Source organism: Hypanus sabinus, chromosome 8 (assembly GCF_030144855.1).
Source record: "Hypanus sabinus isolate sHypSab1 chromosome 8, sHypSab1.hap1, whole genome shotgun sequence".
Taxonomy (NCBI): domain Eukaryota; kingdom Metazoa; phylum Chordata; class Chondrichthyes; order Myliobatiformes; family Dasyatidae; genus Hypanus; species Hypanus sabinus.
In genome coordinates, this window is record NC_082713.1 from 51,708,234 (window position 1) to 51,725,869 (window position 17,636).

At 43.7% G+C, this 17,636-nt stretch overlaps 1 protein-coding gene across 2 annotated transcripts in view; it reads right to left on the bottom strand.

The window, feature by feature from the left end:
- The window catches only part of LOC132398137 (tetraspanin-7-like), a 59,980-nt gene extending 44,352 nt beyond the window's left edge, over positions 1-15,628 (bottom strand). The window contains exon 1 of one of the 2 annotated variants that reach the window (XM_059977166.1): positions 15,444-15,628. In XM_059977166.1, the coding sequence (XP_059833149.1) occupies positions 15,444-15,533 (90 nt within the window). In that variant the 5' untranslated portion in view covers positions 15,534-15,628. The remainder of the gene's footprint in view (positions 1-15,443) is intronic. The other variant, XM_059977165.1, reaches the window with a different exon arrangement.
- Between the last annotated feature and the right edge of the window lie 2,008 nt (positions 15,629-17,636).

Here is a 17,636-nt window from a genome sequence, read left to right on the forward strand (position 1 = left end):
AGGTTCCAAATGAGCCTCTAACTCATCTTAAAGTTTAAAATCAAGTATAGCTTTTTAAATTCCTACTTTTAAAACAAACAAAACATTAAAGAGAAATACAATGTACATTTCATTCTAAGCAGCAAAAATTAGACATTTAACTGAATCAGAATAAACACACCTCAGCTGGATGACACAGCCAAAACATTAGGAAATATCACACGTAATTTCAACATTACTATTTTTGAAAAAAAACAGCATTCATCTTAAAGGCAATTTTAGGCACCTGGTCTCATAAGAAGTGCTGGAATTAGAAATCATTCCATTCTTTTGTGGAACAAAATTTTCAATAAAGACAAGTCTACAGATGCTAGGATCTATACCAAACAATCAATCTGCTGGAGGAACTCTGTAGATTAAATGGTATCTGTGGGAAGAAAAGAACTGCTGATTTTAGAGCCAAAACCATTTTCAACCTAAATGTTGACAATTCTTTTCCTCAACAGATCTGCTAAATTTTCCAGATTACTTGTTGCTAGCTTTAAATGAATTCACCTTACCATTTAAAATCATATCAAGCTGATATTCAGCAGAAACTATCCTAGTTCTTCACAAAATTACTTTAATAGTCTCAGACTCTAATATGTAACCATGCAACCTTGCCATCCATCAATTTGCCCAAGAACTTCTGCAGGCATGCAACATTACCCAAATGTACTGGACTAGCCCTGTCACTGCTTCTCAAAGATGGAGACCATTCAGTCACTATTAGATAAGAAGCCATTAAAACTTTCACTTAACACAAACTTTCTAGAGGTTGCTTATTGCTACAATGCTATGGAATTTCAGTGGTCGTAGTCCTTAGTCTTAATCCAAAAAAGATCTCACTGGATCTCACTGCATCACTGTCTGGTATGGGGAGGGGGCTTCTGCACAGAAGCTATAGAAAGTTGTAAAGTTAATCAGCTTCATCTTGGGTACTAGCCTCTGTAGTATCCACAATATCTTCAAGGAGCGGTGCCTCATAAAGGCAATGCCCATTATTAAGGACCCCATCACCCAGGGCATGCCCTCTTCCCACTGTTACTGTCAGGAAGGTGGTACGGAAGTCTGAAGGCCCCCACTTAGCGATTCTTCTTCCCCTTTGCCACATGATGCCTAAATGGACATTGAACTCATGAACACTACCTCACTTTTTTTCCTTTTAAAAAAAATATCTGTTTTTGCACTAGTTTTAATCTATTCAATATACATCCAGGTGTTCCGTTTTTCGAACATTCGCTTTACGACACCTCGCTGTTACGAAAGACCTACATTAGTTACCGGTTTTTGCTAACAGAAGGTGTTTTCACTGTTACGAAAAAAGGCAGCGTGCACTGAGCAGCCAAGCTCCTCCCCCGGAACTGCATTCTAGCCACCTTTGCTTAAAATGTGCCTGTGAGCATCTGTGCTTTATTTTGATTCTGCCCCTCTGGACATACTTAGTCCACACCAATGATGATCCTGCCTCTGCTGCCTCAGCTACAGCCCTGCTGGTTGACTTGATCTCTCTTCTAGTGAAGCCAAGGTCAGGCAGCCACTTCTGGAAAGGTAAGTGGGGGGGGGGGGGGGGGTGGTGTGTGTGTTACATTGTGGCGACCCACTTCCTGTGCAGGCGAACTGGCTCACAAATAGCCAGCGCGCAGGGGGAGACGTTGGTAATGCACCTCTGACTTCATTTCCGCCCGGAGAGGGCGGGCGCTAGGGATTAAAAGCCAGCGCCACGAAGTTTGAATAAACTAGTCTTGAAATGACTTACCGACTGCATGTTGTCTCTAGCTCTGTATGTAGTACATCACTACATTGGTGACCCTGACGGTCCAAACGGGATTTGGACCAAAGATGACTGACTCTTCATCTGTTCACGCAGTTTTGCTAAAACTGCCGACTTTCTGGACGCTGCGACCACGCGTGTGGTTTAGCCAAGCAAAAGCCCAGTTCCAGATTCAGCAGTTATCTTCTGATTCCATGCGTTATCATCACACGATGAGCGCCCTTGACCGGGAGACGGCCGCCCAGGTTGCGAATTTCATACAGTCGCCCCCGGAAGAAGGCAAATATGAAGCATTCAAAGCGCTGCTCATTGGGACCTTTGGCTTCTCACGGCGTGAGCGGGGTGCCCGCCTGCTTCACCTGGACGGTTTGGGACAGACCGCCGTCAGCATTGATGAACGAGATGCTGGCCCTGGCTGACGGACACAAGCCCTGCCTCATGTTCAAGCAAGCGTTCTTAGAGCAACTGCCCAAGGACACGCATCTGCTGCTGGCCGACGCAGATTTCAGCGACCCCTGGAAGGTGGCGGCCTGGGCAGACGTGTTGTGGAAAGCTAAGAGGGAGAGCGTGGTGTCCGTCGGTCAGATTACCAGGCCACGCACCCAACAGCAGACCGGACCAGGCCCGGCAGGGGGGCGCACACAACACAGAGGCAGGAGTAAGGAGGACAGTGAACAGTGGTGTTTCTACCACCAGCAGTGGGGCACAGAAGCCCGCCGTTGTCTCCCGCCCTGCAAGGGCCAGGGCCAGCAGCCGCTAATGACTATTGCGGCTGGCCACCAGGACAGCAACCGGTACGTCTGGGACAAACAGTTGGGACGCCGTTTCTTGGTCGACACCGGAGCAGAAATCAGGATCTTGCACCCGACGGGGTATGACACCCACAACAGGAAGCCAGGATCCACCCTGAGGGGCGCAAACGGCAGCACAATACAGACCTACAACACCTGCACAGTGCAGCTGCAGTTCGGCGCCAGCCGGTTCACGTGGGACTTCACACTGGCCACGGTGGCCCAACCACTCCTGGGGGCGGACTTCTTGCGAGCTCACAGCCCGCTGGTCGACTTGCAAGGGAAAAGACTGGTACATGCCGAGACTTTCCAGACATTCTCCCTGGGTGAAGCCAAGTTGCCGGCCCCACACCTGGACTCCATCACGCTGTCGGACAACGAATTCACCAGAATCCTGGTGGACTTTCCATCGATTCTGGCACCGCAGTTCATGGCAGCCATGCCTAGACATGGACTACAGCACCACATTCCGACCCAGGGACCACCCCTCCACGCCCACACACGAAGGCTCCCCCCGGAAAAGCTCCGCCTGGTGGAGGAGTTCAAGAGGATGGAGGAATTGGGGATCGTACGGTGGTCCGACAGTCCATGGGCCTCCCCCCTGCACGTGGTGCCCAAAGCAGCCGGGGGTTGGAGAACATGCGGCGACTACCGCAGACTGAACGAGGCTACAACTCCAGACCACTACCCCGTGCCGCACATACAGGACTTTGCAGCAAACCTGCACAGGGCAAGAATATTTTCCAAAGTAGACCTCGTCCGGGGATACCATCAAATCCCGGTGCACCCTGAAGACATCCCCAATACAGCACTCATCACCCCGTTCGGCCTGTTCGAGTTCCTCTGAATGCCGTTCAGCCAGAAGAATGCCGCACAGACATTTCAGCGGCTATTGGATGCGGTGGGATGTGACCTGGACTTTGCGTTCATCTATTTGGATGACATCCTTATGGACAGCAGTTGTCGTCAGGAGCATCTGTCCCACCTCCGCCAGCTCTACTCCTGCCTGAGTGATTTCGGCCTCACGATCAACCCGGCCAAATGCCAGTTCGGTCTCGATACCATTGACTTCCTGGGCCACAGGATTACAGGGCAACACCTCTGCCCGCCAAGGTAGACGCGATCCACCACTTTGCCCGGCCCAACACAGTCAAAGGCCTGCAGGAGTTCATTGGTATGGTGAACTTCTACCACCGTTTCCTCCCCTCAGCAGCCCGTATCATGCGCCCTTTGTACACCCTGATGTCGGGTAAAGTCAAGGACATTACTTGGGACGAGGAGGCAGCGGAAGCTTTAGTTAAAGCCAAGGAAGCCTTGGTAGATGCTGTGATGCTGGTGCACCCCAGAGCGGATATTCCGACCGCACTCACGGTGGACACATCCGACAGCAGTCGGTGGGGTACTGGAGCAGCTCATCGAGGGGCGCTGGCAACCCCTGGCGTCCTTCAGCAAGCACCGACGTCACGAAGGTGTCCGATCCCTGGTCGGCTCACCAGCAGCGACATCTGTCCTACATCTCTGAGTTCACGATGGACATCCAGCATGTCTCAGGAAAGGACAACGACGTGGCAGATGCACTCTCCAGACCAGCTGTCCAGGCCCTGTCCCTGGGGGTGGACTATGCAGCACTGGCAGAGGCGCAGCAGGCACACGATGAGATGCCCAGCTAAAGGACCCCAGTCTCGGGTTTGCAGCTGCAGGGCTTTCTCGTAGGCCCAGGTGAGAGGACCCTCCTGTGCGACGTGGCTACCGGCCAACCTCACCCCATCATCCCGGCAACCTGGAGGCAGTGAGTTTTTGACTCCATACACGGTTTGGCGCACCCATCTATCAGGACAACCGTCCGGCTGGTCTCCAGCAAGTTCGCATGGCACAGACTTCGCAAGCAGGTCAGTGAATGGGCCAGAACGTGCACGCAGTGCCAAACAGTCAAGGTGCAGCGGCACACTAAAGCCCCGCCGCAGCAGTTCGAACCCACCCACCGGAGGTTCGACCACATTCATGTGGATATCGTGGGCCCCCTACCAGTGTCCCGAGGAGCACGGTACCTCCTATGGTAGACCAGGTCACGAGGTGGCCAGAGGCGGTCCCACTCACCAACACATCTGCCGGTTCCTGCGCCCGAGCACTGATTGCAACCTGGGTAGCACGCTTCTGCCATATTACCTCCGACAGAGGTACCCAGTTCATCTCCAGCCTGTTGGGAATGTAGCTACACCACACTACTGCCTACCACCCACAGTTGAACGGACTAGTGGAACGCTTCCACCGTCACTTGAAGTCGGCTCTCGTGGCCCGCCTGAGAGGACCTAACTGGGTGGACGAGCTTCCTTGGGTCCTGTTTGGAATTAACACAGCACCCAAAGAGAATCTGCACGCCTCGTTGGCCGAGTTGGTATACGGCGCACCCCTGGCCGTCCCGGGAGAGTTCATACCAGCCCCAAGGGGGCAAGAGGAAGAACCCGCAGCAGCCCTGGACAGACTACGCGAAAGGCTCGGCAGCCTGGCCCCCGTGCCGACTTCACAACACGGATGGACCCCGACCCATGTACCCAAAGACCTGCAGGATTGTAAGTTTGTGCTTGAACGAAGGGGTGTACACCGGGCACCGCTACAGCAGCCATACTAGGGGCCGTTCAAGGTGATCAACAACAACGGGTCCACGTACGCTCCGGACATTGGGGGGAGAGAGGAGGTTTTCACGGTGGACCGACTCAAACCAGCCCATGTGGACTTGGTGCAGCCGGTCGAGGTTCAGGCACCGCAGCGCAGAGGCAGACCTCCCAAACAGAGTCCAACCCAGACTGAGGACATTGGGGGGTGTATCGCCGGTTCTGGGGGCGTTATATGGCAACCCACTTTCTGCGCAGGTGAACCGGCTCACAAATAGCCAACGCGCGGGGAGAGACTTTGGTAATGCACCTCTGATGTCATTTCTGCCCGGAGAGGGTGGGCGCTGAGGATTAAATGCCAGCACCGCGAAGTTTGAATAAACTAGTCTCGAAACGACTTACCGACTGCGTGTCGTCTCTGGCTCTGTATGTAGTACATCGCTACAACATCACCTTTCCTATTAATAACACTTTTTAATCATTTTGGAACTGAGGATACTAATACTGAGGATGCTAGATTTGCAATTGGAAATTTTGTCCATTTTTGCTTGATATAAGACTTCAGCTTCTCAACAGTCCGTGGTCTCCGTTGTCTGATTCTCCTCTTCATGACGCGCCATACATTTTCAATAGTAGATCTGGACAGGCAGCAGGCCAGTCAAGCACACGCACTCTGTGTCTACAAAGCCACGCTGTTGTAGCCCGTGCAGAATGTGGTCTGGCATTGTCCTGCTGAAATAAGCATGGACGTCCCGGGAAGAGACGTCACCTTGATGGCAACATACCTCTCTCCAAAATCCTAATATATGCCTCAGAGTCAATGGTATCCTTCACATATATGCAACTCACCCATGCCGTGGGCACTGATGCACCCCCATACCATCACAGATGCTGGCTTTTGCACCTTTCGCTGATAACAAGCAGGATGGTCGTTTTCATCTTTGGCACGGAGAACTCGACGCCTGTTTTTTCTGAAAACTAGCTGAAATGTGGACTCATCTGACCACAGCGCACGGTTTCAGTCTTTCGGTCCATCTGAGATGAGCTCGGGCCCAGAGAACTCGCCAGCGTTTCTGCATCGAGTTGATGTATGGCCTCCTCCTTGTGTAATAGTTTCAAGTTGCATTTCTGGATGCAGCGACGGACTGTCTTAAGTGACAATGGTTTTCCGAAGTACTCCCGAGCCCAGGTGGCTATAGTTGTCACAGTAGCATGACAGTTTCTTAGGCAGTGCCGTCTGAGGGCTCGAAGTTCACGCGCATTCAACAGTGGTTTCCGACCTTGCCCTTTACGCACTGAGATGTCTCTGAATTCTCTGAATCTTTTCACAATATTGTTGAAAGATCTAAATTCTCTGCAATCTTGCGTTGGGAAATGTTCCTTTTGAACTAACAATTCTCTCACGAATTTTGGCACAAAGGGGTGAGCCACGACCCATCCTTGCTTGCAAAGCCTGAGCCTTTGATGGACACTACTTTTATACCCAGTCATGATACCTCACCTGCTACCAATTAGCCTGCTTAACGTGGAGTCTTCCAAACCGGTGTTACTTGAATATTCTGTGCACTTTTCAATCTTATTTTAACTCTGTCCCAACTTCTGTTGAGTGTGTTGCAGCCATCAAATTCTAAATTTGTGTACATTTACAAAATACAATTAAGTTGGTCAATAAAACTATTGAAAATCTTTTCTTTGTACTTTTGTCAGTTAAATAAAGGTTCATGTGAATTAATATATCACAGATTTTTGTCTTTATTGCATTTTGGAAAATATCCCAACTTTTCTGGAAATGGGGTTTGTATATATACACAGAGTTGGCCCTCCTTATCTGCGGGGGATTGGTTCTGGGACCCCTCATGGATACCAAAATTTGCGGATGCTCAAGTCCCTTATTCAACCTGTCTCAATCTGGTGGACCTTAGGACCCAGTGGAACCCCAGACCTTATTTAACCTGTCTCAGTGCGGTGAACATTAGGACCTGGCGCCAGAGCTCTGAATCCGCAGTGTTTCTGTTCACGTAAATAATCACGATCACGATTGAAAATAAAGTGGAAGTAATAAAGTGACTGGAAAGAGGTGAAACGCCATCGGTCATTGGAAAAGCGTTAGGCTACGTCGGTCAACGATCGGAACAATTTTAAAGGATAAAGTGAGAAAGGCTCTGCCCCAATGAAAGCTACAATTATTACTAAGCAACACAGTGGTTTAATTATTGGGTTTTGGGGTTGAGTTTTTGATCCTCCACATCAACCCAGCACAGTGGAGAGCGCACTTAGGAGCAATCTGTTCTGAGTCCCGAGAACTTCCATTCCCAAGCCCAGCGCTGAAACATACGTTCTTAAGTGCTTTATATGCATAGAAAGGTAAAATATATACTATATACTAAGACAAATATTTGACAAACTGACGCTAAATAATACCGGATGTACCTATTCTGACTTACTTAGTAAGAGAACTTCCGATATTTTTCGATCCCGATGCATGATAACCCACGCATATTCTCCCGTATACTTTAAATCATCTCCAGTTTACTTATAATACCTAATACAATATAAATGCTATGTAAAATGGTTGTTATATTGTTTAGTGAATAATGACAAGGAAAAAAAGTCTGTACATGCTCGAACAACAAGTGTCGGAAGAGCACTTCTGGGTTTTCACAAATCGCAGTTGGTTGAATCCGCGGATGGGGGGGGGGTGTGTGTGTGTGTGTCGTTCATTTAGTGATCTGAAGGTCTCTAGTTCGAGCTTGGCTGAGGCTGTGTGTTGTGTCCTTGAGCAAGGCACTTAACCACACATTGCTTTGCAACGACACTGGTGCCAAGCTGTATGGACAAGATCGGTGGTGTGGAGAGGGGAGACTTGCAGCTTGAGCAACTGCTGGTCTTCCATAAAAAAAACACACTCACACACTTATCTTAGTTGATTTACTTGGTTTATTTTTCTTTCTAAATTATCATAATTGCATTATACTCCTGCTGCTCAGTTAACAAATTTTATGATACATGCCAGTGATAATAAACCTGATTCTGATTCCAAAATTATTAATCATGTAACTAAAGACAAGAAACAAACTGGGAGGAAAAAAGCAAAGCTAAAAAATAAGTGGCCATAGAAAATTGCACGGCAAAAAACTACCTGTGGGAAATAATTAAGATATAAGCAACAATGAAAAGAATTGATAAGGACAAGGTAATAGGTGTAATGTCAAAGTGGCTTCCCTAATTCATATGCTTTGGTCCTGCCCGCGGCTTGATAAATTTTGGAAAGAAGTATTTCAAACTTTCTTGGAGCTTTTCAAAGTAAACTTTAAACCCAACCATCTGACTGCCTTGCATAGCATTGTTGGAGGAAATGATTTTACTCTTAAGCCGAATAATTTGCATATTTTGGCTTTTATTTCTCTTTTAGCCAAGAGTTTTGTTACTTAAATGGAAAGATGCTGCTCCACCTACTCATGCCCATTGGTTGATTGATGTTCTGTCGTGTTTAAATTTAGAGAAGATTAGGTGTTCTATTTCTGTACCTAGACAAGATTTTTTCCACATTACAGGGACCTTTTTTGGAACTACTTTCATAATCTTTGACTTATTCATCAATGATGATAGCTATTATATGTTTGAATTTACGACTATGTTCAGGATTTTTTTTCTTTTCTTTTAACCAAACAGCTGTTTTTCCCCTTTTTCTTTTTTGTTATGGGATTTTGATTTTGTTTTAGATTAGAATAAAATATATCTTTTCAATATTACATTTAATTTACTATATACAGATGTGGGGCATTTCAACTTTGTTTCTGTTTTCATAATATCATAATGTATTTGTAATCATCTATGTAAGTAATCAATAAAAATATTGAAGAAGAAAAGAGTGGAATTAACATTAAAGAAAGCAGATGGAGACATTATTCGGAAGTTTCAATTCATAGAATTTAGATATACAGATGAAGGAAAAAAGATTTGCTCTACATTACTATCAGATAGCAGGCAAATATAAGGGGCAAAGAATAGCTTCAAAACTATGAGTTAATCCGCTTTATGGAAAATGCAAAGGTCAAGGCATTAATGCTGGCATTGTGGACCATCCAGGAAAGCATCTAATGTCCCTTCAATATAAAAGTTACAAGCTTGAAAAGGAAGGAGTTTAGAAATAAAAAGCATGCTTAAAGGTAACTACCCAGATATCTTTAGGCTGGATTAGAAACACAATAAACAAGAGATTGTAACAAATATTTAGGTCAATTTTGACAACCCAAATGAATGAAAGGGGAACAAAAGATGGATTGGGATTAAAAGTAAAACTTCATGTATTTGCATGCATTTTCATCAGAATGCTCTAAGCTTTCTTTATCTATTATTTTCTTAGATAAAGAAAGAATCATTTATTAAAAGTTTGTAAAATTACATTAAGCTGTGAGGGGCTTTGAGCAGTTGTAACAGTAGAGGAAATAGCAAGCATGCAGGCATAACTGACAAACTAGCTTAATGTGGGAAAATGTGATAAATTACTTTGACTTGCAAAACAGCAAAACCAAAAGGAATATTTTGCCCTGTTGGTACAATTAGAACTGCTGGAATGGAGTAACTTCTTAGGCAAGGGCATTAAGAGACATGGGGTCTAGGCAAGTACAATGAATTTGCGTATGCACATGAAAAATACATGTTAGGGATTTCTGCCTCCATCTGGAGAGATGTTTTGAGTTTTAGATCTTTAATGAAGAAAACAAAAAAAAAATCAATTTTCCAAAGCAACATACACAAAATGCTGGAGGAACTCAGCAGGCCAGGCAGCATAGATGGAGAAAAGCACTATTGACATTTTGGGCTGAAACCCTTTGGCAGGACTTTCTAAAGATCTTCAGTGAGGAACTGCTGGTGTTTCTGAAGAAAATCCAGGGCCAATCACATAGTCTTCAATGTTTGCTGATGAGTCTATAGGGTAGTTATGTAAGCAAATACATTGGAACCTGCACATCAACCCACACAGCTTTCATCAATACTTCATTAATATTCAATCTCTCTCTAACAATGAGTCAAATTTAATTTGTCATTCAATACTATGCCAAATCTTTTTAACCTTGTCTTGAATTATTTTTTTATCAATTGGGAAATCTATTGGGAATAATTGTCATCTAGTTCCAATCCCATACAAGGATAACAAGCTGGTGGCCAAATAACTCCAGTTTCTGCGTTTCCACTTTACTGTTGTTAACCCAAGATGACAACTTCAACAGCCAATTCTATGGTCTTTCTAATGGGTGCCATTCAACACAGAAGTACTAATTCTCTAAATGGAGGGCCATATTTGTTGTAACACTTTGAGACTATATGTGGTTTCCAATATCATTAAGGAATTCCTTCCTGACTATGCACCATTGTTGTGTGAAATTATACTACCAGTGGATTAGGGAATACAAGAGACAGTAACAAGAATCCAAAACCATGACTAACTAGGCAGAGGGATAAATTAGCATCTTTTATATAAATTTCATCTTGCACTAATAAGGAACCCAACTAATATCGGTCACCAGTCCAGATTAATGTTATCAATGCATCTGTACTTGTGAACTTCCCATGATTCAGGACATTTACAAGGACAGGTGTGTAAAAGAGGCCCATAGGATCATTGGGGACCCAAGCCATCCCAATCACAACCTATTCCAGTTACCACCTGGGAAGAGGTATCACAGCAAAAAAGCCAGGACCAACAGGCTCTGGGACAGCTTCTTCCACCAGGCCTTCAGACTGACAAACTCACACTGATTTGAGTGTACTCTACGTTACATTGACTGTTCTATTTATTATAAATTACTACAATTGCACATTTAGATGGAGACATAACGTAAAGATCTTTACTCATTTATGTGAAGGATATAAGAAATTCAAATATTACAGTGGTTGCAGGATGGGGTAAAAAGAAACAATGACAAAAAGGTTACAAGAACAAAGTGGCAGAAACAGACCTCTCAAGTCTGATCTAGTCATCTAAACCATGGTGTATCTCTTCCCAAAATGCCACTTTCTAGCACTATCCCCAAATCCAGAAATCTATCAATCTCATTAATATACAGAGTCACTGAGTCTCTACAACCCTCCAGGATAGAGAATTCCAAAGTTTAACCCCTATTTACATAATGAGAAGGAACTTCTTTTCAGTCCTCAACAGCCCATCTTATTCTGAGATTGTGATTCCTGGTTATAGACTTCTAATCCTGGAGAAATATCCTCCCAATATTTAACCTGTTAAGACCTGAGAGTTTTGCAAATTTAAATGAGATCTTATTCTTCTAAACTGGAATACAAGTCCAGTCTATTCACTTGGAATGCAAATCTGTCAGCACCCAGACTATTTAGTGAACGTTCACTGTAATCTCTCCATTACAACTGTATACATATTTTTAAGGTATGCATGGTGGTTAAAACTGCACACACCTCAATGAGGTCCTATAAAACTGAAAATGAACATTTAGTCTTGTGTTCATATTCTCAAGTAATGAAGGCCAACATAATATTTGTCATCCCATTTACTTCCCTTGCCTGCTTTTTGGCTTTCAGTGTGTACAAAAATACTTGGATCCCTTTGAACCTGGTTTCTCACCATTAAAAAGGTGCCCTGTGGACCAAAGTAGATAACCACATTTTCCACCTACTGCGTCTGCCAAATTCTTGTTCAGATCCTCCTGAAGCATTTACCTTCTTATTCACAATCACGCACACCTTTATATTATGAGCAAACTTAGTCAAATCTATATAGCTTTGGAACATACAGGATCTGTCCTGAACCCAAAAGATTGCTGCAATCATAGACATGTCAATGACTCTACTTCATCATGAGTTTGAGAGATAAAGTATGTCAAAGACTCTAGCAATTTATTATAGATGTACATTGAGAACATTCAGACTGGCTACACCAGAGTCTGAATGACAAGATCACAAGATGCTGCAGAGGGTCGCAGTCTAAGCTGGCATAACCTCTCCACCACTGAGTACATCTTCAAGAGGCAATGCTTCAGAGCAGCAGCATTCATCGTTAAGGATCCTCACCATCTGGAACTTGTCCTCTTCTTGTTACTGCTATTAGGGAAGAGATACAAGAAGACCTACACTCAATGATTCCGAATCAGCTTCACCCCTTCAGTCAGATTTCTGAATGGTCCATGAAAGCTACCTTATTTTTTTGCACTATTTATCTTGTAAATTATAGTAATTCTATGTCTTTGCACTACTCTGCTGCTGCAAAATATATTTCACATCACTTAAGACAGTAATAATAAAACCTAAGTCTTGGGCTCAAAGCACCAGTCTCCACTGGTTCAAGCCAGCCAACTTAACAAAAATCAGTTTCTTCCCAGTTTGCTTTCTATCTGAAAATCCCTCATCCACATTAGGACAATACTCAACATGCTCTTGCTGCCAATATCCTTTGGGCATGACCAAAAGTCTTCCAAAAATCCAGATACAACACAACTGGTTTCTACATGTCACGTACTTATTAGCCAAATATGTTCATTTCATTACTCCATGCCAAGTCATTTTATGGAAATGTTTTTGATTGAGGGAGTCGTTTAAAGTTGATGACAGTAATGCATACAATGTAATGTACAGACTTTCAGAGGTTTCTGATAAAACAGCATATAACACACAAAGTTGAAGCACATGGCATGAAAGTGACATTGATCTTTATGCTGCAGTTGCATAAAACACTGATTAGACCACACCCACATATTTAATATTGTATGGAGTACTTGTCACCAAATTAGGATATGGAAACTTTAGAGAGGGTGCAGAAGATCCTTACCAGGATGCTGGCCAGATTAGGGTGTACTAACCTTGAAATTGGACAAACTTGGATTATTTTCTCTCGAGGCAAGGCCAAGGGGAGACCTTAAAAGTTTATAAAACTCAGAGCTTTTATCTTTTTTTTCCCCCCCCCCGGGTAGAAATGTTGAATACTGGAGGACATAACTTTAAGATAAGAGAGGGAAAGGTAGTTGTCTGGAACATACTGCCAGTTGTGGCAATGGAATCAGAAATTAGACTAGTATTTAGAAGACCTTTATAAAGGCATATGAACATGCAGGAAATGTAAGGATATGGATAATGTACAGGCAGAAGGGATTAGTTTATTCTAGCATCATGTTCAGCGCAGACATCATTAGCTAAAGGCCCTGATCTAGTGCTCTACTCTTATGTTCTATAATAGCAAGGATATAATGGCAATGCAACAGGTAGCAGAGGGCTGGTGTGAATAGTTGTTATTCAGATGGGAAAATGACAACTGATGCTGCCCAAGGACTGGCATTGGAGTCGTTATTCTTTTTAAATACGTTTTAAAAAATAAAAAAATCACCTTGATTTGAACGTTCAAGCCTCAATTTTCAAAACATGAAAATGACAAGATGTCAAGACTGCAACTGACAAGGAGGATACTGCTAAATTACAACAGGACATCAATTTGCTGATGGAATGGCATGTGGTTTAATGTGGAGAAATTAATGCATTCATTTTGGTAGGAAGAATGAAAAGAGAAAACAAAATGTCAATTTTTCAACAAATGCAAGGTCATTAGGGTCCAGAGAGGGAAAAAGTACAATAATGGCTCCTGGGATGATGGACTAGTTACAAAGAAATATACAAACTTGCACCATTTTCTTTGAAACTTGAGAGAGATTTGGTAGAAGCATATAAAATCATAATACAGTGGCTACCAGAGGGCTTCGATGACAGGAGCCGAAAAACTAGAAGCATAAAATAAAAGATGAGAGAATCAAGAATGACTAGAGGAAAAACTTGTACACATGTAAAGCTGGAGTTCATTACATGCAGATGTGATGAATGTGGTTTTCAGGAGGGAACTGGATATATAGACGAAGAAATATTTACAGAGAAACAGCCAGAGTATTAGTGAGATTGAAATAACCAGAAGGGTGAAACAGCTGTAACAATTTTATGTTTTTAAAGTATTTAGACAAAGGTCACTTGCTTATGACTTGTATGTAGCTTCATAGTCATTCAAAGATCTGTAAAGGGAACAAGGTTCAGGTACAATAGCACAAAGTTCAATAGCTTGCAGGAAAATGTATCTCAGGGTAGTATATGGTGACGTATGTACTTTTGATAATTGATTTACTTTGAAATTTGTATATAAAACCTTTGCTACATATTTCAATGCCTAAATATGCATTTGTTTTAAGGAGCAAAGATCATTCGGTATTAAACAGCATCAAAAGAACACAACACAAAAACTTTCAAATCTATCCTATATGGAAATAGAGGCAAATAACTTCAACAAAGCACTCATTATATTCAAATTAGAGGTTACTAAAGAAAGCCCATTTAAAAGTTTCTTTTTGTGAAAAGGGGCAGATTATGTGTCTTCAAGCAGCTCATTTTGACTGACTACAACACACAACTTGGCATTTTAAAGTTTTAGAAAACCAGGTACATACAAGCGAAAAATAAAATCAAAGTCCGACTGAAACATATAGGGTTGAATACTTATGAAGCTTAGACTGCAATCCGAACGCAATGCTATATCTTGAAAGACGACTGCGTTTCCTGGTTCTACATGGAGACGAAATTGTTGGGGCCCTTTGGACTCTGGCTGCACGATTATAAAGATTGAACTCTAGCAGTTAACTCTCGAAGAGCGATAGGAAATGAGTAAATCAATGCATTTCCTCGTCCCTCGAATTCAAAACCACCCGGTAGCAACATATAAAACACAAACAAAAGCAGCTCTTACATAGTCGGAACAAGATGACTAAACAAAAGGAGCCACCAAAGTTGGGGCTCAGAGCAGCGGCGGCGGCGAGCGCGTAAGAAACTAGGAGACAAAATCGAGCAGATATAAAATGAGCTCTAAATAAAATTCCTCGTTGATACACTACTTACCTCAACATTTTAAAAACAATTACCCAGGTTTAAAGAGCAGACACTTCCAGCTCAAGGTCGTTAGATAGTTGATAACTTTAAGTACACTTATCAAATACTGGGACTGCTGTTTAAACCAGCAGGGGTTGGGTAATTATTTTAAAAATGTAGAGGAATTACAGGTTAGGCCAAATTATAACAAGGGCTTTGTAGGCAAATTCTTGCGGAAAAAGTTATTTGTAATCACAGTCTCTGAGGCTGATTTATCATCGTCTCTTTGTGTAGCGAATGCTCCAGTTTGGAGCCCCCCCGGCGAGGCTGCTTTCTGCCCGGGGACTCCCCTTTCAAATAGGGGAACTCCGTGCCCGCACTCACCCAGAAAATAAAACTGAAGACGATAAGAAATGTTTTGAAGCAGGTGATGACAGGTTTGGTCTGCAGCCGCCGCGCTGAAGATGCTGCCATATTTCGACACGACTCACGGTTCTCTACGCGGGGGAGAACGAAGACCGGAGAGCCTCCGTTTAGCTCCCACCCCCTGCATTGTCAAGGAAATGACGTCATGCTATACACGCCCACACTCTTCCTTGCACGGTTCAGGTGTCAATCAGGCTCTGATTGCTTTTCAGGATGAATGCTATTAAAGGCTACAGGTGAGGGCAGCCGATGGCGCAGTCAAGGGAGTTAGTTGTACTGATTGGGGTTGGAGTAAAGAACTCAGCTTGCTGTTGGGTTTTCTCCCAGACAGGAAGGCAGAGAACGACGAAGGGACCCACAGTGTAGACTTCATTAGAGCACAAGGGACAGGAGCAGAATTAGGCCATTCGGCTCATCGAATCTGCGCCACTATGTCTAATCCCTGATCCCACTCAACCCCATATACCTGCCTTCTCGCCAATCAACTACCTGCTTCAGTATATCCACGGACTTGGCCTCCACCACAGTCTGTGACAGAGCATTCCACAGATTCACTACCCTCTGGCTAAAAAAAATACCTCCTCACCTCCTCTAAAAGGTCGCCCCTCAATTTTTGAGGCAGTGCCCTCTAGTTCTGGATAACCCCACCACAGGAAACAATCCTCTCCACATCCACATTATCTAGTCCTTTCAACATTCGGTAGGGTTTCAATGAGATCCCCCACCCCCGTATCGTTCTAAATTCCGGTGAGTACAGGCTCAAAGCTGCCAAATGCTGCTCATATGTTAACCCCTTCATTCCCAGAATAACCTCCTCTGGACTCTCTCCAATGACAACACTTCCTTTCTGAGATAAAGGGCACAAAACTGTTGACAGTACTCCTGACTGGTGTCTTGTAGAGCCTCAGTATTGTCTCCTTGCTTTTACATTCTGTTCCCCTTGCAATAAATGGCAACATTGCATTTATGTTCTTTACCACAGACTCAGCCTGTAAATTAATCTTCTGGGAGTCTTGCACAAGGATTCCCAAGCTCCTCTGCACCTCTGATGTTTAAACCTTCTCACCATTTTACCAAAATATATTAACGTACATTTCCAAACACTGTATTCTATATGCCTCATTTTTGCCCATTCTTCCAATTTGTTAAGTCCTGCTGCAATCACATTGCTTCCTTAGCACTACCTACTCCTCCACCTATCTTCGTATCATCTGCAAACTTTGCCACAAAGCCATCAATTCCATTCTCCAAATCATTGACCAACAATTAAAAGTAGCATTCCAAATGCTGACCCCTGAGGAACACCACTAGTCACTAGCAGCCTAGCAGAGAAGGCCCTTTTTATTCCCATTTGATGCCTCCTACTTGTCAGCCATTCCTCTATCCATGCCAGTATCTTTCTTGTAACGCCATAGGATTTTATCTTGTTAAGCAGCCTCATGTGTGGCACCTTATCAAATGCTTCTAAAAATCCAAGTAAATGGCATCCACTGCCTCTCCTTTGTCCACCCTGCTTGTTACTTCCACAAAGAGCTCTATCAGATTTGTCAGGTAAGATTTCCCTTTATAGAAGCTATGCTGACTTTGACTTATTTTATCATTAGTATCCAAGTATTTGAAAACCTCATCCATAGTAGGCTAACTGGCCTTCCTTCCTTCTTAAAGATTTGCAGTCATCCAGTTCTCCAGGACCATGCCAGAATCAATTGATTCTTGAAAGATCATGAGCAATGCATCCATTATATCTCTTCAGCAACCTCTCTCAGGACTCTGGGATGTAGTTCATCTGGTCCAGGTGACTTATACATCTTAAGATCTTTGAGTTTGCCCTGCACTTTTTCCTTTGTAATAGAAATGGTACTTACTGCTGCTCCCTTACACTCACGGACCTCTGCCACAGTGAAGACAGATCCAAAGTGCATGTTAACTTCATCTGCCATTTCTTTGTCCCCCATTACTACCTCACCGGCATCATTTTCCAGTGGTCTCACCTCCCTCTTACTCGTTATATAGATGAGAATACTTCTAGCATCCTGGCTAGTTTGCTCTCATATTTCATTTTTTCCCTTCTTATAGCATTTTTAGTTGCCTTTTGTTGGATTTTAAAAGCTTCCCAATCATCCAACTTCCTACTCACTTTTGCTACTTTAT